The sequence below is a fragment of the Lates calcarifer genome, linkage group LG15 (genome assembly GCF_001640805.2).
Source record: "Lates calcarifer isolate ASB-BC8 linkage group LG15, TLL_Latcal_v3, whole genome shotgun sequence".
Classification (NCBI taxonomy): domain Eukaryota; kingdom Metazoa; phylum Chordata; class Actinopteri; family Centropomidae; genus Lates; species Lates calcarifer.
Window position 1 is genome coordinate 24,650,765 of NC_066847.1, and position 24,161 is coordinate 24,674,925.

General features: G+C 39.1%; 1 protein-coding gene across 9 annotated transcripts in view; it reads left to right on the plus strand.

Annotated features, from left to right (window-relative positions):
* Positions 1-24,161, plus strand: part of cdkal1 (CDK5 regulatory subunit associated protein 1-like 1) — a 435,182-nt gene that overhangs the window by 60,189 nt on the left and 350,832 nt on the right. For all 9 annotated transcript variants that reach the window (XR_007814619.1, XR_007814622.1, XR_007814618.1 and 6 more), the window contains exons 5-7: positions 3,691-3,787; positions 10,793-10,841; positions 16,695-16,815. Coding sequence is in view for 2 of the 9 variants with exons in the window: in XM_018685548.2 (XP_018541064.1) it covers positions 3,691-3,787; positions 10,793-10,841; positions 16,695-16,815 (267 nt within the window). In the remaining 7 variants the exon portion in view is untranslated. The remainder of the gene's footprint in view (positions 1-3,690; positions 3,788-10,792; positions 10,842-16,694; positions 16,816-24,161) is intronic.

Genomic DNA, 24,161 nt, shown 5'->3' on the forward strand with positions numbered 1-24,161 from the left:
TGTGTGTGTATCTGTGTGTGCAGTGATGCCAGTGTGAGTCCTTCATGAGGAACAGTGTGGGGAGAACAAGCTACTTCTAGCAGATAAATGCCTTTTGTTTTGGCTTCCTCTGTTTCAGTTCACCCAATCTTGAAAGTTTATGCCGCCCCCACCTCCCAGCCCCCCCACACACCAGAAGAGAGTTGTAGTTGCTGAATATTATTCTTTACCTTCTATAATGAATGTGAAAGGCCTGTGAGTAAAACTAGTAAATGTGCATGTACATTAAAAATGTGCATTTCTGAGGATCAATAGATGCACAGTTTCTCCAAATATGCTGTTTAAACACTTTTGCCTGTGGTGAGGCATCATCTCCAACATGCTCTCCTCTTTCTTTGTTTTATATTTATTGGCATATTAAGCGATTTGTTTTTACCTGCTCAACACTTACGTGCCAATAAAGAGTTAGATTAGGAAGTAAAGATGAGAGGACTAAAATAACCCTGAAACAAACAGCTCAGAATAATCCAAATAATCATAAAAACATTTCAGTACCTGCCTTCATCTTTCCTCCCTTCATCCCTCCACTCATCTCTCACCAACATAATCTTTCATCTATCCCTCCATTCCTCCCTCACCTGACAGTGTAAGCTTTCTTAGAATAGAGTTGTTTGTCTGCCTTCACCTTTCTCTCTCACTGCTTACTCTGCTTTCTCAGACACCCCCTCCACCTCCATCACTACCTGTCTTTGTTTTGCTGAAGAATACAAACACAGTCTGAATTAAAACACAGCTGACAGTTTGCATCCAGTTTCTTTGCTCCTCCCCTGTCCTCCCACGATTCCTCCCTCTCTTACAAGCCCCTCTCACCCCCTCCCTCTCTTGCTCCAGCTGTCAGGAGGCTTCATTATTAAAGATTCATTGCGGAGTCTCGGCAGCTCTTCCAAAAGCTTTTGTCAGACAGACCGAGTGTCTCAAATCTCACTGCCACTAACTGGAGGTGACATACGGACTCGCATACATCCACATGCATGCAGGCGCACACACACACACACACACACACACACACACACACACACACACACACACACACACACACACACACCTCTTTGTGGTTTGCTACACTATTTTACTTTCTGTCCAGCCCTTTTAAATTCAAATCATCTTGAAAATGAGATTCTTAGTGCTTCTTTGTAAAATACCTTCCCACTGCTAAACCTCTTCCCAATGACTACTTCGTGCTGTGATGTACAGTATATGACAAAAGTGAATGCATTCCTGGTCAGTATCACTAAAATGTTTTTAGAAATTGCAAATCCTGTCCATTTAATACAGTTTTATTTGTTTTTATTCAAAGCCAAAAGAACATAGACAATTATATATTATAGACAAAAATATTCTGAAAAATAGAAATGTTTGACAGATTCATATTTAGGGCCCAACTGTAATAAAAGTCAGTCCAGCCTTCATTAGTGAGATTATATTCCCTTAGTTTTGTAATAATTTGTATGTCTGACTTCATTTTTGATGACAGATTCTATCCTCCTGGTCATGGATGATACCAGTCTTGCACAAATCTGTGGAGAGATGTTCTAACCTTCCTCACAGATGATTCTTTTCAGCTGCTTTTTGCTGGATGGGTTTTTGCAATTATATTGCTGTCTATAAATGTCACACCCTACACCTTTGTCACTCATGCAGCCCCATATTAGCACATTCCCACCTCCATGCTTCACAGTCTGCAGTCAACAGTATGTAGTCATTGTGGTAATCTTGGCCAGGTCCACACACACACAAACATGCTGGAGACCATCGGATAACAAATTTATTTTAGTTTCATCTGACCAAAGAATGTGCTGCCAATATTCACCAGGCCTCTTTTCATCTTCTCTGGCAAAATTTAATGTTGCAGTTTTGTGAGCAATGGTTTTCCTCTGGGATGCCATCTGCATGCAGTGTCCTTCATACTGACTGATCAGTCATTCAAACACCAATTTCCATTAGATCAAATATCCTACACTTAAACTTAAGAGTAGCACAGTTATTGTAAGATGATACAATTTTAAAAACATTTAATTTTTATTGTGATATTGTGTAGGGTTTTACTCAGTTTTGTTGAGTACTGTAAATCACTTTTGGCTTGGCTTTTTTTGGTCAGCAGAGTTCATGGTGACCTGTTTTGTCAGAAAAAACAATATTATGAATTTCATCTGATGTTTTTCATCAATATACCTGTCACAGTGCCATGATTAAACAGTATGTATTAACTACATCTTGTACATGAAAGCAGATCTTCTCCTGAAACCCTCTGCTTTGCATGACATTAAATATACACATGGATAGTCTGGGTCCTTGGACATTATGGAGCCGGCAGGGTGTCACATAGGGTAATGCTGTACTAACATGGGAATCTGGGCTCAATCATGAAAGAACTGAGACCATGCTGTTTTCATGTTTGTATGTCAACCAGCTTATCTTATCAACCTTCTCCAAGCAGTGTGTGATTTCTTAGTCATAGAGGCCAAGCTGTGATTTTCTGAGCTCTAGCCTTTGTGTTCAAAATTCTGACTTCTTCTGAATTACTTATTGAAGCGTCATTGTCAGTCCATATTATTGGATTTGTTTGACAGAGAAATTCTTAACCAAAAGGTACTTACTAGATTTATTTCAGAGCTTTCAGTGACGTCTTGTGGTCTTCATCAGCAGAGTTTGCTGAATAGTTGAGATGTTGAAGAAGATGCTTCAATTACAGTAAAAGATTGACCAGTTCTCACCTTAAACCAAATCTTAGAAAAACAATTAGTTGAACCTCTGTTTGATGATCAGACATAACAAAGTAACCATTCATCTTAGTCACACATACTGAATTTGCACCATGGGATTTATCTTGACTAAATTCTCTCATGGACATTTCATGAAGGAATAGCTCACATGCCGCAGGGGAAAACAAACAAGGCTCTCCTGTAGCAAGAAAATTTCACAAACATTGTTTCCCTTTGTCACATTGACCATAACTGACATAGAAGTATCTGCTACTTGTTTGGCAGCCAACTGGCAGTACACTTCAGAGTAATGTTTTCTGGCTCATCTCTTTTCAATACAGAAACCAGCAAGTCCAGTCAGCCTCTCCTGATTTTATCTTGCTTCTAAGCTATTTGTATAGTTTCAGTTTAAAGAAGGACTCAGAATTTGCTGTTGAAAAGTAGAAAGTACAATTTTACAGAATTTGGAGGTGCATGTCAGTTGATACAGGATGCAGATAGACATCTGTGTGTGCATGTGTGTGCAGCCACTATATCCTTATTTATGCCACAGGAAAACTGATTTAAGTACCTGTTGAGTGTTTATCTCAGAATAGAACATTTCATTTTGAAAGCTTCTTGTTTTGCATGAATGTCATTGAATATTACTCTTGGAATATGTTCGCTTTACAGATTTTATAGTTAAGTTCCCATTTTACATGCACTTATATGATGACATGGGGAAGCCTGTAACAAATTTGTCATAAAGTGGACAGTTCAGAACCATTAGAGTTAAAGGTTGACCTACTGTAAAGTGTTGAAACAGCAGTGTACTGGGGTGGGGACAGCTGTCTTCAGTACCAAAGTTTTCTCACAGTCATTTAGTTGGAATTGTGCACAGTGTAAAAATGCAGTGTCACCTGCTAATGTTACTGTATTTTGTCTTTTCCTTTACTTTTGTTTTTTACAGAAAAGCCCAGGAACAGGAGAAAAAGGTGGTAGTAGCAGGATGTGTTCCCCAGGCCCAGCCACGGATGGACTACCTCAAAGGACTCAGCATCATTGGGGTATGTATGTGTATATGTATGTGTGTGTACTTGAACTTACTTATCTAAAAGGAATATGCTCATGCATATACTGAATGTCTTCATGGGTCCCTTCGTTGGTCTTTATTTGTGTCTGATGGGCAACCTTTGAGCAGTGTGTATAGACAGACACACAGAGATACAGATGGATTGACCTGTCATTCACCTTGCTGCCAACCTGCTGTTCTGTCTGTTCTATTCTGGCCTCCCCACCGTTCGGAGGATCAATAGACATCCCCGGGAGACAAAACCAAGACTACTGAGATGAACAGGGTGGAGAGTAGATAAAGAAGGAATTTATGATCGAAGGAGGGAGAAAAGTACAAGGTAGAGGGGGAGATGAGGAGGAGAAAAGGGCCTGAGACTGTTGAAAAGAAAGGAAAGAAGGAGAGAATTTGAGAGATAAGGGACAATGGGAAAAGGGAAAATGACATTGACACAAATAACATTGACACCTGTTTGAGGAATCTGCACCTGTTTACAACCTGTTGACCATTATTCCTTTTTAATCATAAGAGTTTAGACACTGATTAACTGCAGTGCTCCATGTGAGCAGAGTTTTTATTTTATTTATCATATGATACACTGCTCCAGTTCATTTTTGAGAAAATGCTACCAATCATTGTTTCATATGCAAAACTGCCAGTCTGAGCTAATTCTGTCAGGCTTAATGTTATTAAACAGTATGTTTTCACTTTGAGAATCAAATTTATTAGGTGCTATCCCATGTATTATATGCATTAATGGCTGTGCTCTTCACCAGGCAGATAAAATTGTACTTTATTATCTATTTTCCTCTTGCGTAAGTGTAATTTGCCCAATTTTTATGTTTTATTTAATGGCTGCTTTGTCTTCCACATGCAGAGCATTTCCCTCCAGTGTAGAAATACCTATCCTATCTGATGTGTGGACAAAGATGGAGGTAGTAAGGGACAAGTGAATGACGTGTAGACCTCATGGGCCCAGAGCATAAACTGGCTTTTCTGTTCCCCTTTTTTGGGGGGAATAGAAAATGGGACTCTGCCCCTCTAACTGTTTTGCAGAATTCAGACAGTGAAGTAAGAGAGTAGAGGATTACAGAAAACACAGCGAGCCAAAGAGACAACACAAAAGATATTATGACTAGAAGGAAAAACTCTGTTAACATCAGGGGGAGTCACAGAAATATGCAGCTATAACAACAGGAGGGAAGAAACATTCTTTTATGTGAATTTCAGGGACCATTTGTCCCACAGTGTCCAACAGTTTACAACAGTGGAGATGAACAAGTGATTTTTCCTTTTGCTTATTTTGGAAACTGTTAAATTTTCACTCATAACCCTTTGGTGCATAGCAAAACGTGATATGGTACAATTATTCTTCTCTTTAAGGTCTGTTTCACCTCAGTAATCATAGGAGGAAACTGATTAAATCTTTGGTGATATTTGTAATTAGTGTTTTTCTTTGTGCTGCTGCAGAGCCTGCAAAAAAAACGAAACCATCTTGAGTCTAACAGTCCCACAGTCTACAATATTTAAAATGTTGGGTCTTGGTAAAGAGTGAATTGATTGCTTGAATTTTTATTTATTTATTTTTTTTAGTCGTGCATATAATCCTTCAGACAAAATTACATCAGAAATTCCAATGTTAATAAATAATGTAATGTTATTTAAATAGTCCTTGTAGCAGACCAGTGTGTAATGCAAACATGTCTGTACCACACACAATTTCTGCATTTCTATCGTGTGTATGCATTCTTTTGTTCACTAAGAACCAAGCTTTGCCCTCTAAATCACCACAGAAAACCTTGACTTTGATTTCATATAATGCTGAATTTACTTGCATAAAAAAATCAACAGTCTCATTGAAAATAAAACAGTCCAATCTCCAATGCGATTACTGCCACGGTCTTAGAAGTAATGGGTGGGGGTGGGGGGTATCTTAAATGTTAAGTTAAATATCCTTTACTATAAATAATGTAATTTCATTTACGTAAACATGCCACTGTGTAACATAATTACATTCAAATCAAGTGGCATGTATGTATAATATAATTACATTCAGATAAACAGGTTTGTATATGTAATAGCCTTCAGGGCGAGGCAGAAACAGCTGGGAAGTTTACCACTGCCGGTTCCTTCATTGTCATGACTAGATTGGATTATGCATTGATACGCACACACATGAATGGACACATGTGCGTACACACGCGCACACACACACGCACACGCACACACACACGCACACACACACACACACACACACACACACACACACACACACACACACACACACACACCCTGGTCTTTCTATAGCTGTGGAAACACCATTGACATTATGCATTCCCTGGCCCCTGAACCAACCCTGAACCATTACAACTAAATGCCTAACCCTAACCTATACCTAACTGCAAACCTAACCCTAAGACATTAAACTTTAAACAATCCTTTGAAGTTGTAAGGACTGGCCAACAAAAAAATTGTCCTCACAACCATAGAAAGACAGGTAGGATTCATGTAGAACAGGCACACAGACAGAGGTTTCTCAGTGTGCACACCCTCCCCTTATGTATCCTTGGTAGTTAAAATCAGCCACACAATGACAGTGACAGTTGGTGGGTTATGCAAATCATATGCAAATAAGCAGTTGTGAATTTGTATATAGGGACTGCACTAGATAAGGGTTGTAGTTAAAAAAAAGTGCTTCCTGTTGAATTCATTGAGTTTAATTCACCTGTGTGTTGGCTTTTATGTGCATTTCTATTGTGTTGTCCTATCTGAAGTTACTGTGAAATGAAAGACTAATTTGTGTATTGTGTCTAAGGTATTCAAACAGTCACGCAAGCCCACAGTGTTTCGCATCTCTGAAGTAGAAATGTCACATCCTATATCAGAGACGCATTACACACAGTCACACACTTGTATGCAGTGCTGGCTAGGTAATCAGAGGATTACAGTGGGTAAGCAATGTTGTAAACATGAGATGCACGCACATCAGTCTTCTCAGCATACAGTATATATGTATGCCTTGGGTTGGCTACATCAGTGAGTATTGTGAGCCCAGTTTCTGTTCTTTTTTCAGTAACTCACAAAAAATATGCAATTTACATCACTGCTCATCATAAGTGTATATCACACAAATGGACATCTCACTTAAAAATAACCTAGGTTACAATGATTCCTTGGTGTCTTTAATTCTGGAGAGGTTTTGCCTTCACTTCAATATATAATCCTTTATCCATGAGCCATACATTTTGTAACTTTTGTGTGAGTGTGTGAGTATATTTATGCTTGGTGTAGAACAGACTTAACTGTCACAGTGTTATACATACAGGACCTAATTGTATGTTTTGGTAAAATGTTCACTTCTGAGAGACAAGATGGAGAACATTTATATTTTCCTTCATTTTAGCTTCTAACCAAAAAAGAATGAAAGACTAATCTTGTTAATTTTGATAAATGACATTCAGTGGAGGCCTAACTCTATTGTCATGTCCATGAAACCAGTTTGAGACTACTCTTGCTTTGTGCTTTGCTCTGTAGCCATGAGGAGGTAAATTGTGGCCATATAGGGATTAATTCAATTCAGTTCAATTCAGTTTTATTTATATAGTGCCGAATCACAACAGAAGTTATCTAAAGGCACCTCAACTGTTCCCACCATGAGCAAGCACTAGGTGACAGTGGCAAGGAAAAACTTCCTTTTAAGAGGCAGAAACCTTGAGCAGAACCAGACACAGGGTGGGCGGCCATCTGCCTCGACCGGTTGAGAAAGATAGACAGAGAGGGGAAGAAGGTAGAAAATAGTAACAGGAGAACATAGAATAATGCAGATTCCATGTAAAAATGTAAAGTGATATCAATAATACAAAAGAGGTAATAATAGTAATGACAATTAAAGTCCTAAATGCGATAGTAGCAGTAATACAAGAAGCAGTACTAATAATTTCTAAATATAACAGCAGGTGTTCAGTGGGGCTGTAGGAGCAGCAGGAGGCTTGTCATCACAGATCAGATTTTACATGATTTTACATGAGAGAGACAAAAGAGCACAAAACTATGGGAAAGGGAAGATATTGAGTTAGTAACATGTATTTATGGAATATGAATCCATACTGAGGGGGAGAGAAAGAGAGAGAGAGAGGCTCTGTACATCATGGGAAATCTCCCGGCAGTCTAGGCCTATAGCAGCATAACTAAAGGATGGTTCAAGCCTGAGCCAAACCTAACTATAAGCTTTATCAAAAAGGAACGTTTTAAGCGTGCTTGTAAAATTGCAGAGGGTGTCTGTCTCCCAGACCGAAACTGGGAGAAGGTTCCACAGTAGAGGAGCCTGATAGCTGAAGGCTCTGCCTCCCATTTTGCTCCTGGAAATGCTAGGAACCACCAGCAAACCAGCATTCTGGGTTAGGGACAGGCATTTAGATTACTGTTTGAAGTCGATTAATCGAGCCAATTTAACTTGATTAGTCGATTAGTCATGACGTCATTGTTAACATGAGCCCTCCACCCAAACCAAAATAATATGTTGTTTTATAGGATTCATTAGGATTTCATCAGCAACTGAGCTCAGACTAGTTCTCAGCAGTGTTTCTCATCTGTGCTGAGAGTCTATAGCATAGAACCTGAAATGTTCCAGTCGCCGTCGATGTAATGATGACAGTGATGAAAAAATTATTGTTATTGCTGCTTTCTTGGCTTCCATCAGATTATTTTTCAGAGCTGTAAGTGCACATCATCTGAAATCATTTAAGTCACCAGAGCAATTTGTTATTTGTTCCTGTTGTTTGCGTCACTGTCATTTTATATAATGTTATAACTCTAATCTTAAACCAGATGAGGATTTTTGTCATCAGATGTCTGAATCTTAAACAAGGTGAGAAAACCATCGCTGTCAACATCCCCTGTCCGTCATGGAGAAACACTGATTTTTTTTAATGCTGTAATCTGCTTATTTTATTGTCGATGTCTGTTGCAGTCTTTTGCTTGCACCACACAGAGCAAGATGCAGCAGAGAAGAAACAGAAACAGAACCAAACAGAAACATTAGTTTCGCGTCTTTCCTCCCACCTCCACTCGATTCTTAAAAATAGATGTCAACTATGTTTACTGTCTTGGTTAATCGACTAATCGATTATTCAGTAGCAATACTCAGACAGGTGGTGGCATTCAAACAATGATTGATTGGTATTAGGGGGCCCAAGTGTGCCAAGAAAACATTCCCTACACTATTACACTATCACCAGCCTGGACTGCTAACACAAAGCAGGTTGGGTCCATCGATTCATGGTGTTGACACTAAATTCTGACCCTGCCCAATGTGTGTCTCAGCAGAGACTGACATTCATCAGACCAAGCTATGTTCTTCCAGTCTTCAGTTGTCCAGTTTTGGTGATCCTCTGCCCACTACAGCCTTAGTTTTCTGTTCTTGGCTTATAGGAGTGGAACCTGACATCATCCTCTGCTGTTGTTGCCAATCTGCCTCCACATTTGATGTGTTGTGCATTCTGAAAGTGGTTATCTGAGTTACTGTAGCCTTTCTGTCAGCTCCAAATAGTCTGGCCATTCTCCTCTGACCTCTCTTATCAACAAGGCGTTTCTGTCAGCAGAACTGTCGCTCCATTCTCGGGAAACTCCAGAGACTGTTGTGCATGAAAATCCCAGGAGATCAGCAGTTTCACAAACACTCAAACCAGCCCTCTGGCACAAACAATCATGCCATAGTCAAAGTCACTGGGATTACATTCCTCATTATGATATTTGATGTGAGCATTAACTGAAACTCCTCCTCCTACATTATGCTGCTGGCACACAATTGGCTGATTGTATAATTGTATGAATAAACAGGTGTACAGGTGTTCCTAATAAAGTATGAATGTATATTTTTCTTATTCAAAGAATATTCTAGGAACATAAGGCAGGAATGGATAAGAACCAGAATTGAAAAGTGAAATCTGAAAAGCTAAATTGTAAACAATACCTGACCCTAGCTGTGAGGACAGACACTTGCTGCTGGTCTGAATGGAGCCAGATTGCCTAACCATTAGAAGAAAATAGGCATTATTTTACTACGTACCATACATATAACTGCTGCTTGTAAAGCACAATGTGCATTCATATGAGTGTTTTTGAAAGAATAGTCACACTGGGTAATTTGCCTGGAGGCATTGAGAGCTGGAGCCAAGGGCTAGAGTATAGACCTGTAAGAATAGAGAAAGTGAGAGAATTAGATTTGGAGGGCATGCTGTGAGAAAAGACAGGAGAAATAATGGCACAAGATTTTTTTTTTCCTTCCCTCACTTCTTTATCCCTCCCTACATCCCTAGCTCTCTCCAGATTATTTCATTTAGAATGGTAGATTAGTAAAGTGTGCTGTTCTCAGTAGAGTATTCTGGCTTATATAGTATCCACCTCAACCTCCTAATAGTCTGGCTCTTATTAAACTGTGGCCAATGGGGTCTTGCCTATTTTCTCAACATGAAATGGTGGTGTTTCAGAGTTCCCCTTTGAGCTGCAGGATTTTCTCCTTTGGAGGCAATGAGGAGAATAAGTCTTTCTTGCCCATAACGTAATTCTGTTTCACTCATTGTCTCATAATCAAAGGATGTGTTATTGCTTTACTGTTACCTGTGTGATCATCTGTCTGCCACCCTCTCTACCTCTTTCTTTTTCTGCCTCCCTGCTCTCATCCCTGAATTCCTACCGCCAGACTGACTCTCGATTCTCTGTTGATACATAATATATGTTGTGTTGCAGCCACATAGACACGCAGTAGCATTTAGTAAATCTATATCACTTCATCCTGGCTGGAGAAAACTCAGTGCAGTTGTGTCTGCACTTGTTTGTCTGCGTGCTTTCTCCATATTTTCTTTGTGTACATCTAGAGGCCTATGTGGATCAGTACACGCATGTTTTTTAGGTTATCAATATCAGGCTTTTGTTTGACCATGTGGACTGTGGCTTGTTAGCATCAATAAACTTTTCCCATGTGTGTCTGTCTGTATTTCAGGTCCAGCAGATTGATCGAGTGGTGGAAGTAGTGGACGAGGCTGTAAAAGGTATTCTGAACACACACACACACACACACACAAGCACTGACTGTTAGAGTGAATGAGCAGCAAAGCATTGATTAACTAATGAATGAATGAGAGTCCTTTTATCATTGGAATAGGAAATGAAGTTCTTGAGCTTCAGCTCCTTGTGTGAATGATTTTCAGTAAAGTAGTCTGTCCACTTATTGACAAGGACTAAGAATGACTGGACTGTCAAAAGTAGGAATATATACCTTTCCTGAAGAGGAGCACTTAATCAAAAATGATGACCAAACTATTCTACGACAGACATTGTTGACAACAATAAGGTACCAGCTGGAGAGTTCATTGAAAATTCACTATTGTACAAAGTGAAAACATCTTCAAGAATCTGTCCTATGTGTTAAATGAGATATTCAACAGTAGGATGACTTGATTTATGACTTGCTTTTTTCGTGGTTTAAAGGATGGTAATTTAAAATCTTATTTTTGGTGAAATTGTTCAGTAAGATTAGTGATTAGGATTGATGCTGTGCATTAAAAGTAAAGCCATCAGTGTTGTTTTTGGATCCTATCTGTCTTGCTGTCTGAGTAGCTTGTTAAGTGGTCTTCTCTGTCTGAGAGGCTCACAGAGAGACAGACTCACATGGCAGTGATTAGGTCATCCATTTAAACTGTTAGTGAGCCACCGCACTTAACTGTTTAATGAAGGTCAGGGAGAGTTTACAGTGTGAGAGTGTCCAGTCAAGCTGTCATACACCCCCAGCTGTTCTCTAATAAAGGACAGATTGAGTTTACACTGTGTGTGTGTGTGTGTGTGTGTGTGTGTGTGTGTGTGTGTGTGTGTGTGTGTGTGTGTGTGTGTGTGTGTGTAAGTGTGTGAGTGAGTGACTGACTGACTGACTAGTTTGCACTGCAGGCCTCACTCTAATGAAGGACAGCTGAACTGAGGATTAATTTTACAATGTGTCATCAACCCTAAATTGTCTTGGCTACAGACACACACACACACACACACACACACACACACACACACACACACACACAGCACATTCCCATTCACACATGTACTCTGTGACTTTCATTCCCTCCTTCTTCTCTATGATTGGCTGATTCCTTCTTCCTTTTTCTTTCTTTTCCTATTTCTTTCTTTTCCTTCTTCCACCCTTTTCTCAGAATCTTTTGATGTCTTCCCCTCCTTTTTTTCTCTTCTCTTCTACCCTCCCTCCCTCATTTTCCTCCTTCCTTCACCCCCACCATGGAAACTAATTTCCCCAGTATCATTACAGTTCTTTATGACCTCGTATAAACTGAGAACTGTTATTTCAGCTCAGAGGCCTGGGCATAAACCTTTAAGCTATGGGATTTGCCTGTTGTAATGGCTACTAAAATACTTACTTCAATGAACTGCTAATAGACGCAGTTCTTGCTGCACCAAAATTGCTCGCAGGTCTGTTTTCCACATGAGTACTGGTATGCTTTTATGAGCTTGGTTCTTAAGGTGTGAGTCTATCTTTTTGGTTTGGATCCTGGCTCAAAAAGACCTTAACTGTCACTGCATAAGGATACCTGACTAATGTGAATAGTAAATGTATCTAACATAAAGCTATAGTTACTGCCTCTTGTAAACACCAGAGCATGTTTTTATCCTTAAGTTATATGGCATTGGGTTGCTTAGTATGCACACAGTACTTCATATTTATACAGTCGCACACATTACAACCACTGCCCAGTCTTCTCGTTTGCCACTGTGAGGCATCAGTAACTCGGTGTGCAGTGTTGTTACTGTGGTGACAAGCCTTTTTTTGTTTTTCAGCTGTGCCAGATGTTGATTTTCTTGCTAACAGCAAACACACCTTTGGCTTTATCTTGTTTTCCAAACCCACTGGCACAGCCATAGAAAATTCAATAGTGACACCCACGGATACACATTTTTGCAAGGGCACCTAAACAGATTTTATATCTCTTAGTGATGCTCAACAAACAGAAACACTAGAACAAGTGATTATTTGAAGTGTAAAAAACAGTGAAAATTAACCTGTGCACTTTTTAGTCAAGTAAAAATGCATATAGCAGCCAACAAAAAGGCTAGAAAATATGTTATTCATGTTTTCAGTTGTAAAGGAATGCAGACTTCCTTCCATTAACAAAAATCTGGTGTATCTCCTTCTTTATTGAGGACATTTTGATGTCTTTATTTCTTTTCTTCAGTATTGATCCTCTTTAACTGAGATGATAGCCTCAGATGACACCATATCACCTGATTCTTTTATCTTTCGGAAACAGTTTAGATTTTGTGTGTGTGTGTGTGTGTGTGTGTGTGTGTGTGTGTGTGTGTGTGTGTGTGTGTGTGTGTGTGTGTGTAACATAGAAACGGGGTAGAAAAGGTTAGACAGGCTACTGTATCTATTTAGCTTCAGATCAGAGGCTGCATGGTATCCATATAACCTCATGATCCTTATTTCACCAGTATAAACAAACTGTTTCCGTATATCAGTGCTGAAGAATAAAGCAGGAATATGAAGACATTGCTGAACAAAAAGAGACAGCAAGGCAGGAAGAGGAGGAAATGAAGAGCAGGTACCAAGAGACAAGTTGATGCATTAATATATATTTGAAGTTACCTGGAGGTGTTCTTTTAATATTCTGTGACCTCCTGTCTGAAAGTGACAACTGCAGGCTCTGTAGAGGAGCCTGTCATTGTCAAGCATCAAAGCTTGTTCATGGCTTTTTAAAGGAAGTGCTCTTTTGAAATATTTGCATTAATGCACAGTGTAGAATTGCTAAATAATACATTTGATGTGCATCTAAGATGTATCCCCCTCAAAACAGATCACCACTTGGCAAGAAAATAAAGATAGTCATACATTTCCAATGATCTCTTATATTAGAAGGATAAATGACAACCATTACACCCCTCCTGTCCTCCTCATCTGCCACCTCTGTCCTTTCTCTTCAGTGTGCCTCCATCCCCCTTGACTCTGCCTGCTGCTTTACAATCAAACCAGAGAGCTCAACAAGACCCACCACTTATGAGACATCAGACACAGGTCAATAGGTCATCCTTTTAGCTCCCTACCTCTATGATCCAACCATCCATCTGGCTATCCTGTACATCTTTCATCTGTGATGTGTTTTTTTTTCTGTCATCATTCACCCATCCATCCATCAACCTTTCCATCCGTCTATCCTTGCTTTCCCTCCCTCCTTTTCTCTAGCGTGTTATGATGGGCCATTATGAGTGGATGGAAGGATTTATATCGGCTTATATTTGTGAAGGAGAGAAAAGAACAAAGGAGAGAGATCGGACAAAATGCAGGAGGGAAAGTAGGAGGCCAGTCAGTAGTATGAAAATATAGTATAGGACGATGGGTGTCTCTGTGTCTATGCGGGGTTGCCCATTTGGCCTCTCTAAACTCTGTAATTGAGATGACAAATAGGGCAGCATTCTTCAGTCTTCTTCAGCAACTCAAGTTAGATATTTTATCTCTTGCTTCCCGTTCATGGTCCCCTAGGCCCTGAAATTGAATTTGGCTTTGGGTACACTCCTGGAGTGATTCCATGCTGGTAGTGAGATTATTTTTTGAGTCTTGGGTGGCAGTCACATCTACAGGGGTCCTGTGCAGCATTACAGAAAAAAGAATATGTGGAGAATGACAATTTCGAAGTTTTATGAGAATGGTCAATCTCATAATTTGGAAAAACATCTGGAAATCCAGTACCATACTGGTAATTGCTGTCTCCCGACAAGTCTGTGTATGCAATTAAGTATCAGTAACTTTATTTTCCCACAGCTAAAACTATCAGAAACAAATGTACAATATCAACAATCTGGAAAAAATATGGAATTTCAGAAAAGAATTTACCACAATCCTTCACCAATGGGTCCAAACTAAAGTTAAATTACTGGCATGTCTTTTTTTCCACCTGATGAAGCTACACATCTCCCAAATGTGAGTTTTAAGGTCCATGATTCAACCTCAATGTGCTAACCATTATGGTTAAGCTTTTTGTGTGATATCCTGCCACTTTGTTCACTGGAAATATTTGTTTATAACATCTAGTTTGACTGGTCAGTACTTGTTAAATTTGTCATTTTGATATTTTTAACAAAAGATAGGTTAGATTCACATGCCCTGGGAAATTATTTGCATTTAGTTCTGAAATTGACTACTCAGTATTTTTACTGTTGTTTGGATATAGTGAACTGTATAATCAAGGTTAAATAAGGGCAAATCATTTCTAATTTAGTGAGTATTTACTTTAGGCCTTGGAACATGATGATCTAGAAGAAAAAAACCCTTGCAGACTTTTATTGTGTGTACTTCATCAACACTGGTATTTCCTTAACTTCCTTCTCTCTCATGCAGCACATTTGTTGAATGAACTTCTGATAAAACATTTAAAGCACCAGTTGGGTAGCAGGTGGAACTGTGAAACCTAGCTGTTAAAGGAAGCATTAATGTATGGATGACTGTGATCGATCAATCAACAGATAGAGAGGTGGCTACAGAGGGAAAAAGATTAGTGAAAGTATGAATTTAAAATCCTGATGGACGCGCAGATAGCTAGCTAAAGGAAAAGATGGCAGAATGTGCTCCAAGTCCCAGCTGTTTTCCATGAGGGAAGTTTTCTCATTTCCTCGCTTGTACTGGGATATTACGACCAGTCACGCCTCACCGATTGGCTCTTTGTCCTCCTCTGGGGCAGATTGTCATTTTTATCTACCAATTGATAGCCATGCCTCCTGCCCTGAGCCCACCCTCCCAGGAGACCCATGTAAAGCGGATGAAAACAGGAAGACAATTCCATCCCTCAGCGCCTCCATCTTGCACACCTCTAGCTGGTAGCCTATTAGACGGTTGGAGAAGAGAGACTACAGCATCTCATTTCCACACACCAAAGGCTGGAAATCATGAGCTATTAGCTATTAGACTCAGCTATGGATTCTCATTTGCTTCTGTAACACAGTGTTATATCTACTGAGTTATACTTATGGAATTATTACAGTGTGTACTTTGAAAAAATGAAATAGCCCCCTTTATTTTGAAGTATACCTCAGCAAGTCTTGCCCCACTTTCTGTATTCATGTTTCTCCATAAGTGCACCTGATGCCAGATGTTGGCCGTCTATACCATCTCCTGCACACCTAGATGTGTTAATTTCTCTCTCCTTTCTCTTTTGACCACACCATTACCACATGGAATCTGCTCTGATATGGTCCACTGACTCCACTCCCTGACTCCTGTCCACTCTGCTGTCATATTTATTAGATGAGTGAATGGCTATGTAGACGTGGATATTTCACAGTGAAAATGTGGCTATCTAGTTGTATTGTGTTTGTGGATGAGAAGTTGTATGTAAATGTATCTCTCTCTCTCTCTCTCTCTCTCTCTCTCTCTCTCTCTCTCTCTCTCTCTCTCTCTCTATCTCTCTCTGTGTGTGTGTGTGTGTGTGTGTGTGTGTGTGTGTGTGTGTGTGTGTGTTTGCACTCTATGTTTGACTGTATTATAAAGACTCAAGGGAGAGGAAGTTATTAAACCATCCAGACAGTGAACTTCTCTTTTTGTCTGTTCTATCTATCATCTTTTATTTTCCCCTCAAACAATATATAAATGAATATGAATAAACTCATCCAGATGTTTATTGAGATGAACAGAGGAATTCAGGTTTTTGCACTTTTAAACAGGGCATAATCATCAGCATGTAATCATTTTTAACATGGAAATGCTTATACTGTATCTTTGCACCCACCCATACTTTGTTCTTCATGATAGTGTGTCACCTTTTCAACATGTAAACAACGGAAAAAAAGACACTGACAGTTACTGTTTGAGTTTGAAAAGGAATATGTAATGAAGGTTTGTTTGTTGTTTTCAGGCCACTCAGTTCGTCTCTTGGGTCAGAAGAAAGATGGAGGCCGGAGGCTCGGAGGAGCTAGACTGGACCTGCCCAAGATCAGGAGGAATCCTCTCATTGAAATCATCTCCATTAACACTGGGTAGGACACAGACGCACAAACAAAAAACACACCTCATAAAATATTCAGCGTGCGCATGTGCACCACCTCTCTGTCTTTGCACAACCACTTAAACAGAGCCCCTCTGTGTTTCTAATTTTATCAGTTTCACATGGTTTGCTTGAGATGTGTATATACTTGTGTGTGTGCGCGCCTGTGTGTGCGTGCATGTGTATATTATTCTTCAAATTCAATTGAAATCCAACAGGTGTCGACTGTCGAGCCTTTTGTCTCAGCCTCCATTTGACTTCTATCATGAAAGCAGAAGAAAAAAACAGACATAGTTACGGATAGACCTGTTCTGTATTATACTGTTATAGTTCTGTTATTTTGGCTGTTATGTCACTGGAAGTGAGTTTGTTTAAGACTGCTTAAATATTTATGTTGTATGTGATTTCGCTATATTTTACCATAAACAGCAATAACTCAGAATAGATTCGTAAATGTAAATACTATGCATGGATAGATGAATGAGTGTAGATAGGCTTGACCACTTTCGTGTGTGTAGATAGAAAAGTACAGACCCACACACATACATACACGCACATTTTTATGGGCCGATTTCATGTTGTTTACAGATCTGTGTGTCTATACTAACCCACGTGCTTTATTCTCGGTGGGCTAGTTAAAAAGGGTTACGACAGACTAATTCCACTGTGCTGGGCCTCAACTGATGATAATCCATCAATCATCCTCTGTACGTCCTCAGTGTCTATACATTAATGGCTTGACATACAGAGCAATGAAGTAAACAACTTGTGGACACAGCACTAGTGTTCTGTAAGACTAGAGCTTTCTTTGTTTGAATAAATACATATTTATTCTCGTAGTCATTTCTTCAAGTCCTTCAGCTTTTTAACCATCTGTTGAGATAATGAGCTTAAGCTGCCAGTGATCACCATTGCAAAGTTACATGACCAACAACACATAATCTCCTTGTTTGAGCCTGTTGTGTGTACATTTGTTTCTGTCAGTGAGGGGATTTCATTATTTTACTGGAATTTCCATTAGTGTCCTTGAACCTTCTTGAGTAATTGCAGCAACATTCTTGTCCCTGTAACATAGTGACCTGGAAGAGGGTTATGACCTATTCTCAGGTTCTGACCTATTATTTATTACTGCTATATTACCAAAGTGGGCATTTTTTATGATTTTTATCAGGTGTAATAGTGTTGCAGTAGATGCATTGCATTGCAGTGTGGTGACATTACCAATAAATGTCATCCATTTACCGTTGCCTTGAAATACATAGATTGTAGGCAGTCATCCATTACACACAATCAAGTCCATTATATCACAAATCTAGCTCTCATTGAGTGTTTTCCCAAAGAGTTGACTGTGTCTGAGATGTTTATAGTCTGCAGAACTCATTGATGCTGACTAAAGTCTCTTAGACTAGCCTTCATCTAATACAACTAGAAAACCTTTGAATCCAACTGATTTCAGATAGACCACCACTTTTGGTGAAGACTAAATTTGGCATCTTTAAAGAGGCAAATTTGGACGTTTGAAAGAAAAAGCAGCATTTTGGTACAGCTGCCACAGGGTACTCAGGCTGGCCAGTGTCCACTGGCAAATAGTTTTGAAAACCTTATTCACTTCTCCTCTGTAAACCATTTCCTAAAATTGGCCACCAGTGTCATATGATTCCTGATTTATTGTTGGTATGGTTTATTCCTGGTTTTGTTGTTATGAATAGCTACAGTGAATATAGACACACACTGTTTCTGGCCCTTTCACATCCTCTGTGTGCCTTTTTAATAACTGTTGATAAATGGCTCTCTCTCAGTCCCTCTGTCACTATGTCTGAGTCACTATCAAATGACAGCTGCAGTGCAAATATATTTTTCTTTTTCTTTTTTGGCTTTATGTGCTTGTGTACCTGCCTGCCTTATGCTTTTTGCATCTGTGTGCTTTTGTTGGCTGTCATGCCTAGATGTGAGCATTTCTGCATGTCTTCTTTTTAGTTTTTTAGTGTTGTGGTCTGTGTGTACAGATGTCAGTCCCTTGCCAGCCCTGCTCCAGCAGGGGGTCTGTATCTGATCCAGATGAACTTGCTCTTGTTTTTCAAAAGGGTCAGGCTAGCTACAAATAAATCCCCTTGTTTTTACTCTTTTAAATGGAACTCTTTTGGAAGGCTGGGGGATTACACGAATATGTTGGCTGGGTGAATCAGCTGTTGACAAATCTCTCCCAAATAACACTGGTCTTACTGAAAATCCAAGCTTAATGTGTGAGTTGGTCGGTCATTAGTGTCACTAATTGACATGGCTCTTTTAATATATATGTGTGTGTGTGTGTGTGTGCGTGTGTGCGCGTTGCAGAAAAGAGAATGCGTCCTTTATGTGCTCTGTGCTCTGAGGTAGGAGTGACATCATTGGTGACATTTGTCAGCTGACAAAACAGAGAGATCTTTGTCTGACACACAGACACACACATGCAGAACATCAGTTGCAGTTGTTCTCCAGCCTGTCTATGCGTCAGATGTGATTTGAAACTATTAATTTTTTGTGTGTGTGTGGCCTTTAATGTCTGACATTTGTTGCCAGTTTGTCTTTGTGTGTGGACACGTGGGATGCATTCATTTAAGCTCTCTCTCTGTCTCATTTCCTGTGTTTTCTTACCAGATGTGAAGTTGATGTGATGTACTCCCACAGGTTATCTGCAGGTCCTTGAAAAGTCTGGAATCTCAGATATTTTCAGGGCATAAGATATTAATATCTTGCCTGCCTTTACCTGCCATATTTCTAGTATTATGCTTTTTCAAATTAATGATAACTTCATCAAACATGTTGCAGCAATATTCATTGTAGGAGATCCACATTAAAAATCACAGCAGGATTAATTTTAGGCATACAAATTCTTAAAATTGGACTCTCTGAATCCTGTATGTACTCTCTCTGTAATGCCAACCCTGCACACCAGCTCTGCATCCACCAGCACATTTTAAACTCATATTTCTCTGAGAATACTCCCTGATTGCTTCTCTCATTATGTAATTGTCAGTTGCCATGGGGGAAAAAAAACATTTGCCTACCACTTTTTGATATGTCAGTTCAGTATTTTTGACTTTAATGCTCCATTGAACACAATAGCCACTTAGAGATGGAGGTCTCATTGGGGCAGGTTAGGATGTGTGCATGGATTCTGGTGGAATCTTGGGAGACAGGGTCAAACAGCAAACACATTGCCTCATCCTGGTAAAATAAGCAGTAGAAATCACAGGTCTACCAGATATCATAAAGTGTATTTTTATTCAAAATAAAACCCTAAAACCTTTACACACTTGGACTTCAGTAAACCATAGTCATCCATAACATTCACAGTCATTAAAACCCATGTACTCATTTCAAATTACTCTGCACAGACTGATTTTTGTCTGGATATAACAGAAGAATCTACTTCCATTCCCTTCACTCTATTAATGCAAATCCTTACAACGGCTTGGCATAGCGTTTCACCTGGGATTACCTATGAAAATTAAATTTAGCGTTCAAATTGATTCACAATATTAGTTTCATTAAGATGCATATAAATTTAATTTGCACCTATTAAAGACAAATTAGATTGACTTTTTTTTCACCAAGTTAATTTTATCCCATCAGAAAATAAATTCAACATAGTCCAGCTAGTCCTCAAATGCCCTCTGGCTTTGTATTAAAGGAACATTGTCAGGTTTCTCCTGGGCCATTGGTGCAGCTATTTTGAATCATCTTTACTTGACACAGTAATGAGCAAAAGCCCTGATTGGTTCTTTGAAGGTTCAGTCCAAAAGCAGTATGTTAACAATTTAGTTTCAATACACTAAGACTTTGTTTGCCTCTGGGGATTACAGTCCGATTCATTCAATTACTTGAATGATTCGGACTGTGTGGACCTATTATGGAAGTGAAAGACAATTATTGAATGTTGCATGTTACAAATGTGTACAAAATGTTAAACTTTAAAATGTAGTCTATGTTTTATTTTAGTGTAATCCAGTTTTAGAGCGACATCTGCTGCCGTCCATTCAGTGAATAGCTCACAGTTTGAATCAAAATCTATAAAATTCAATCAATTTAAACATTATTGGTGTTAGTAATTATATCATAATTTGTGTCTTAATTTTTGTAATATGCTGCAACTGTTGAACAAATGTAGTCTTTGTTAAATTGTTACCAGTCTTAACAGCAAATGCAGCATGATACTAAGGTAAAAGAATTCTGGGGGCAGCAGAACAAACTATTGTCATTTTAATAGTGAAGTCAGCCAATAGTTTGTCTTTTTCCATCATTCTTTGAGCAACTGTGATCTGATTTTATGCTGCACATGGCGTGGGTTTGTGAACAGTGAGAGGAGTTGGTTACCTCGCTGAGAGTTTGGAGATGTGCAGTCTTTCGCCTGCAGCTCTTCATTTAACAGCTCGCTCTTGTTCCATTACTCTGTGCAATATTTCAACCTGATCCTCTGTCCAAAAATGCTGAAAATAACCATTGTCTTGTTTTGAAGACACATTTAATGAACGATAGCAGTAAGTGCTAAGCTCACCGACATAATAAAGGTCAACTCATGTTTTGCTGGTAAAATGCTTTTAATGTGAGGCTGTAGAAAACGTTTGTTTTTCATTAGCAGTAACTTCACACAGCATTTTTCTCGGAGAATGTTGCCACAGGCACCCATTTTGTAATGCTATATGTAGATAAATATCGCAACACATAGGCTCAGTCACCATTGCGTTACCTCAGTCTGTGACAGACACTAATTTATTTAATTGAAAATCTTTGAAATTGTCACTTTAAGTAATAATTTCATCAAACAGTAATAGTCATCCAAACAGTGTTATCATTCCATCCTTCCTGTGACCTTGAATACCAGGAATGTTAACATGCTACTTAAGATGAAGTGAACACAAAAGTTTCTGAAATGAAACAGAATCAATCACAGCCAAGGTTTTCAGGAAGCTATCTACTTTTAAACAGCTTTTGATAAAGGTAAACTTCAATCATAACCTCTATCATATAAAAGTTTGGACTTTAAGCAATACAACAGAAAGCTTTTTCATAGGTTGTGTCTGTGTGTATTGAATGGCCAGAGATGGAGGTGAAGCAGGGGAAGGAGTAGTTGTTGATGAATAAGAAGCATAAAAGAGAGAAATACTTGAAATGAGTAAAACGTTGAACAGCTTTTGATCAAGGTAAACCTCTAAACCTTGTGGAAGTTTGGATTTGCAACAATACAACAGAAAGCTTTCTGACAGGTTGTGTATGTGCGTGTTGAATGGTCAAAGAGAGCGACGACGCAGTGCAGAGATTAGCAGTTGATGAAAGAGAAGAATAAAAGAGAGAAACACTTGAAATATCTAAGGTGATGGTATTTTTCAACATGGGACCTATCAGATGGTTGCTCTGAGTTCCACTCTACTCTGCTTCTGATGTTGACTTCAACAACTGATGTTGGGCTTGTGCTCTGCAATTGATCCAGTGTTTTGTTTTGGATTGTTTCCTACGTTACTGCTTCCTTAACTTCTTTATGCAAACAGAAAAGCCCTGAGGGCAGAATTCATCTTTCATACAACTTTAAACTGGTAAAAGAGGGAAGATGTGTGTGTGTGTGTGTGTGCGTGTGCACATGCGCGTGTGTGTGTGTGTGTGTATGCGTGTGTGTGTGTGTGTGTCTGTGTGTGTGTGTGTGTGTCTTTTGCCCTAGGCTACACTAACGGTCCCCTCTTGCTCTGTTTATATCTACATTGTGTGTGTGTGTGTTGTCAGCAACAGTAAAAGCCTTTTTGTGAGCAAGTTGAATTGTGACGCTTCAGCATCATAAACAAGGAATTTACAGCCACTCAGTCACAATGGGTCATTAAACTTGTGTGTGTATTTGTTGTTGTGTCTGATTGTGTGAACCTTTGCCATTAGACTCCAGGCATTAAAAAAAGCCCTGTGTTCCACTGTTACAGCTCATTTCATTTCATTATCTGTCTCCTCCATGTTCTCTTATTTAGTCACATTTTTTGCAGTCATAATCGCTGTCATTGTTATTGCAATGTGCTTAAGTGAGGTGTTAATGATCCTCTGCTCTAACCCCAACCCAATAACCAACTTCAAGAGGTAGGCTTCTTGTGGTTGAGAGCTCTTTCAAACACAGAGAACTGCTGGCAGGCTAACTGCTGTCTTGATGTTTGATTGCTTTGCTGGCAGCTCTTACATCACAACAAATAGAAGTTGAATAAATACTGACATGGAGGCGTACAGCACTGTTCAAAATGTGTAAATATTATACCATAATGAAAATCATGTTCAGTGTCTGTGGTCATGAATAGTGCAAATATTTTTGATTTGTCATTCCTACACCTATACCATTTAAAAATGTTTTTTTTTCTCACCCATTTTTTGGTGTAAAGTATTGTGCTTTCTTTAGTTGATATTTTCATCAGCTACAGCCTGCACATAAGTCACCTTGAAATGCTTGCAGGGTTAAGCTTATGTTAGGCTGACAAATAGAGATGGTGACATCCCCTGAATAGAAGCAAAGATTGAAGGATTTAATTCATAATGAATTTCAACAGTCCTCTTGATTTTTGTTGTGGAGGGTTGGAAATTTCTTGTTCTCTGAGTTACTGGCCTCACTCATCCAGGGAGTATAAAAGAAAACCTTGGAGCCCATACACTATTTCATCCTCATTCCTTTGTTCAGCTCCTTCTATTCAGTCCTCTCTGTTTTCTTTTTATCACCTTCTGACACTGTTAGTAACATATTTATCTACTTAACTGAAATTTAATTTAATCTGGCCATTAAGCCATGTTGAATATTGCATGATGCCATTGTAAGGGTTTTGAATGGATATTTAATACCATTTTGAACATGAATGTTTTGGATGCCCTACCCAAGCTACATAGTAGTAATCTCCAATCTTTCTTTTTCTGTTATTTTCTATTCTATTTTTTTCTCTGGTTGGCGACAGTCATAAAGGATTTGAACAGGTTTCTGGCTTGTTTCTCATCTAACTTTATCCCTGCCAAATTCTTAATTTCTACAATCACTAAATGAAAAGTGTCTGTGAGTATGTGTCTATTAGCGTGCACTGTGAATATGTTTATGTTAGCTGACAGACCGTCAGTGTGTTAGCTGCTTGTTTCCTGTGATTTGCATCTGACTGCCACAACTTCTCCATCCATACTCCAGGGCGACACAGTGGAATAATAGGTCTTATCAACGTTGCCCCTGACCTTTACATAGATTTGTGTTAACCATTGTGCCAAAGGTATAGCGTTCACTGCTATACCCAGCTGAGGGAGAAGTAAATCTGGGGTCTCAGACGTCTAGATGCACAGAAAAACAATAAGCCTCAG